Source organism: Egretta garzetta, unplaced genomic scaffold (genome assembly GCF_000687185.1).
Source record: "Egretta garzetta isolate BGI_Z169 unplaced genomic scaffold, ASM68718v1 scaffold42, whole genome shotgun sequence".
NCBI classification, from domain to species: Eukaryota; Metazoa; Chordata; class Aves; order Pelecaniformes; family Ardeidae; genus Egretta; species Egretta garzetta.
In genome coordinates, this window is record NW_009258782.1 from 198,900 (window position 1) to 202,631 (window position 3,732).

The window sequence follows — 3,732 nt, forward strand, 5'->3', positions numbered from 1 at the left end:
AGGCTGCGCCCGGCATGTCTGGCCCATGGGGCAGGCTGTGTCCTGCGGCACACGAAGCCATGGCCACCAAGGGATGCCCAGTGAAGGGAGACTAGGGCTCGCATGCCCCTGTGCTATGAGCCAGGAGGCATGGGGTGCCCAGATGCTGGGGCACCCAGCACTGGAAATGGGCTGCTGAGGAGGGCTCCTGCACCCCTCTGAGCTGGCACTGGTGTCCCCAGTGTGCTCGGGACCTGGGGCTGGCTGGAAGCCCATCCTGGCAGCCTGCTTAGAATCATAGAATCATAGAATCATAGAATGTTTTGGGTTGGAAGGGACCACTAGAGGTCATCGAGTCCAACCCCCCTGCAGTCAGCAGGGACACCGCCAACTAGATCAGGTTGCTCAGAGCCCCATCCAACCTGGCCTTGAATGTTTCCAGGGATGGGGCCTCCACTACCTCTCTGGGCAACCTGTTCCAGTGGTTTACCACCCTCATTGTAAAGAATTTTTTCCTTATATCTAGCCTAAACCTACCCCGATTTAGTTTAAAACCATTACCCCTTGTCCTAACGCAGCTGGCCCTACTAAAAAGGTTTTCCCCCTCTTTCCTATAGGCCCCCTTTAGGTACTGAAAGGCCGCAATCAGGTCTCCCCGCAGCCTTCTTTTCTCTAGACTGAACAAGCCCAACTCTCTCAGCCTGTCCTCATAGGAGAGGTGCTCCAGCCCTCGGATCATTTTAGTAGCCCTCTTCTGGACCCGCTCCAACACTTCCATGTCCTTCTTGTGCTGAGGGCTCCAGAGCTGGACGCAGTACTCTAGGTGAGGTCTCACCAGAGCTGAGTAGAGGGGCAGAATTACCTCCCTCGACCTGCTGGCCACGCTCCTCCTGATGCAGCCCAGAGTACGGTTGGCCTTCTGGGCTGCCAGGGCACATTGCCGGCTCATGTCCAGCTTTTTATCCACCAGCACCCCCAAGTCCCTCTCGGGCGTGGTGCAAGCCTATCCTGGCAGCCTGCTTCTCCCTGCCCGGAGGCTCCAGCTCAGCCCTTGCAGGCAGGACCAAGGCTTGGCCCTCTGCACCCTCTGCCTGGCCCCGATAAAGCACCATGGCCTCAGGTCCCCATCTTGTGGCAGCAGGGACAAATGGCTGGGACAAAACTCACCCCGGCTCTTCAGAGCTCAGCGGTTCTTTGGCCAGGAAGAACCCTGGGAAAGAGCTGTAGACCCCTGGGAAAGAGCTGCGGAGCCAGGATGCTGCCCACTACCAAACAACATGTCCTGCCTAAGGACACCACACAGCATGGGAGTGGTTGGAAGTGAAAACCTAGCAGAGGTGGTGTGGACGACTGCCAACCCCTTCCCCTCCACGCACGTGCCGTCCCCCGCGCTGCTCTTACGCCTTGCCTCTTATGCCCACACCATATGCGTAAGGACCCTGCGAGGATCTGCAGCGGCTGGATTTAGGACCATCCCAAGTCTGTGCTGGGTTTGATGCTGGCTCTTCCCGGTGCTTTACACGCTTGTCCACACCACCTTGCACAGCTGTGTACCCTGACACACACCCCCCCTCCATGCCCCTGCTCTCCCCGAGCTCCCTGGGGAGCAGAGTTGTGCCCACAGCTACGTCTGGGTGGTGTTGGCTGGAAGGGTGTGACCTGCTCTGACACCCTGCTCCATGCAAAGGTAGATCAGGTTGGCCAGTGACACTCTGCCCAGCTTTGTCTTCCCCTCCTCACCATGCCCAGGCGTGGTGGCCATATGTGGTGCTTCACAGGAGAAACCCTGGGGCCTGCAGGGCATCCCTCTCTCCCTGGAGTCCTTTGGGGTCTCTCCAGCCTCTGATATGTTCACTGATGGTGACTGGAGGCTGTGGGGCTGGGGCTTGCAAGCGCCAGGGAGCAAAGGGGCCCATGGCAACCTCAGCTTGGCTCTGTGCTCTGGCTCTGCTGCACCAGCTGCCCTGGGACTTTCTCAAACCTTCACCCCAGCACTGAGCACCTCCCAGCCCTGGCAGGGATGGGGCAACCTTACTCAGCACTTGGCAGGTTGTAGCCCCCTGGGATTATCTGCTGCCCCATCTCCCTCCACACCCACAGCTGGAGGAGAGCCCACACTCTCCTTTATCAGCTGCCCGCAGTCGTGTGTGTCCCCCCCCTCCACGGCCACCCTGCTGCAGGCTGCGATAAGGGCCAGGGGCTGCACAGGCACCAGCCCCGTGGCACCCAGCACCGCTTGTGCTCATTTTCCTGCCCTGACAACCCCTACCCTGCTGCAGTTCAGGGCTCAAAGAGCAGGAGCTGGTGCTGAGCCCTATCTGCTCCCCTTGCCAGTCCCCCATGCCCACTGTCTCTCCCAGCCCCCCAAGACCCCTCCAAAGTGACACCCCAGCAGTGCGACGTTAGGTAGAAACGGGAGAATTCCTACACCACCACACAGCCCTGCGTGCTGGGGATGCACAGAAAGACGCCCTTGCGCTGGGAGGTCCTCAGGGTGTTCTCACTGTGCCACCACGCAGAGGGTCACAGGCACTGGAAGCCCCCATTCCCCACCGTGTCTTGCAAGCACTTCCAGGACAAGATGATCTCCAGCAATTTGGCCTGAAAAGGGGTAAGAGGTGCACAGGGCGCGTGGGACAGGATGGGATCTCTGGTGAGAAGGCAGGGAGCTCCCAAGGGCCAGGCTCTGGCCGCTCTCTTCGAGTCTTTCCCCTCCACCAGTCCTTGGAAATGCTCTGCTTGGTCCCAGACGCCCACGGCTGGCAGAGCGGTGTCTGCCTGCCAGGCACCACCACCCAAAGGCTGCCTCTCTGAGACAGCAAAACCAGAGCCCGTTTCCTCCGTGTGCACACCCGGCAGGGGGAGGAGACCCCCAGTTCGGACCCCTGGAGCAGATCCCTCCCGCTCCCTTCCCGCAGGCAGCAACCAGAGCAGGACACCAGGGCTGGAGCACAAATGCAACAAATTTTATTTCAGGTCATTTGGCTGCTCGCTGTCAGAGGGCTGGCGGTGGGTTGGGTCCAGCTCTAGCCATGGTGCCGTCTTAACGGTACTTGGCAGTCAGCACAGTGGCCACAGCGCACAGGAACTTGTCCAGGGAAGCGTGGACCTCCGGGGTCAGGACAGCAGGGTGGTGGATGGCCACCACCACCAGGAAGCATTGGCCCAGCAGCTGAAAGGCAGAAGGAGATGGTGAGAGAGGGGGTGAGGCGAGGGGGTAGCCAGAGGGGTGCAGGAGGAGAACCAGACTGGTCACCCTTTCCCAGACACTCACTTTGAAGTTGACGGGGTCAACACGGAGCTTTTGGGCGTGGAGGTCGCTCAGCTTGGAGAGGGCACCCGCGATGTCATCGATGTGGTTGGCAGCGTCGGCCAGTGCACCCGCCACCTTTTTGCCATGCTCCTTGATCTGAGCTGAGTCGGCGTGCAGGTCGAAGTGGGCGAAGTAGGTCTTGGTCTGGGGGTAGGTGGTGAACAACCTGGGGGACAAAGGAGGTCAGGGATGGGTGGGGATGGGGACAGACGAGACAGGGTCACATAGAACAGGGACAGTTGTGGATGGGGAGGGGATGGGGACAGATGGGAGGGAGTCGGGGACAGACAGGAAAGGGGATGATGACAGGGATGGACACATACCTCACCAGGGCCTCCCTGCCTATGTCACCGAGGTGGGGGCCTATTTTGCCAAAGACGGTCTTCACATGGGTCTTGTCACAGGCGGAGAGCACCATGGTGTCACCTCTGTGTTGGCAG

At 60.0% G+C, this 3,732-nt stretch overlaps 1 protein-coding gene and 1 long non-coding RNA gene across 2 annotated transcripts in view; one reads left to right on the forward strand and one right to left on the reverse strand.

The window, feature by feature from the left end:
* The first annotated feature begins 2,505 nt into the window (after positions 1-2,505).
* The window catches only part of LOC118451733, a 3,441-nt gene continuing 2,214 nt past the window's right edge, over positions 2,506-3,732 (forward strand). Inside the window, exon 1 of the long non-coding RNA XR_004841279.1 lies at positions 2,506-2,590. This is a non-coding gene — a long non-coding RNA (uncharacterized LOC118451733). The remainder of the gene's footprint in view (positions 2,591-3,732) is intronic.
* On the reverse strand, positions 2,925-3,726 carry LOC104135743 (hemoglobin subunit alpha-A). Its single transcript, XM_009649424.2, has 3 exons — positions 3,616-3,726; positions 3,254-3,458; positions 2,925-3,151 (listed from the first exon to the last, which is right to left on the reverse strand). The coding sequence occupies exons 1-3, from the start codon at positions 3,708-3,710 to the stop codon at positions 3,023-3,025; spliced, it is 429 nt and encodes a 142-aa protein (XP_009647719.1). The 5' UTR covers positions 3,711-3,726; the 3' UTR covers positions 2,925-3,022.

Excerpts from the sequence above, each read along its gene's own strand:
- LOC104135743 (XM_009649424.2), bottom strand. The coding sequence starts at position 3,710 with ATGGTGCTCTCCGCCTGTGACAAGACCCATGTGAAGACCGTCTTTGGC. Across the intron at positions 3,459-3,615 it reads GGCAGGGAGGCCCTGGTGAG|GTTGTTCACCACCTACCCCC; the intron begins GTATGTGTCCAT and ends TTTGTCCCCCAG. Across the intron at positions 3,152-3,253 it reads TTGACCCCGTCAACTTCAAA|CTGCTGGGCCAATGCTTCCT; the intron begins GTGAGTGTCTGG and ends TCTGCCTTTCAG.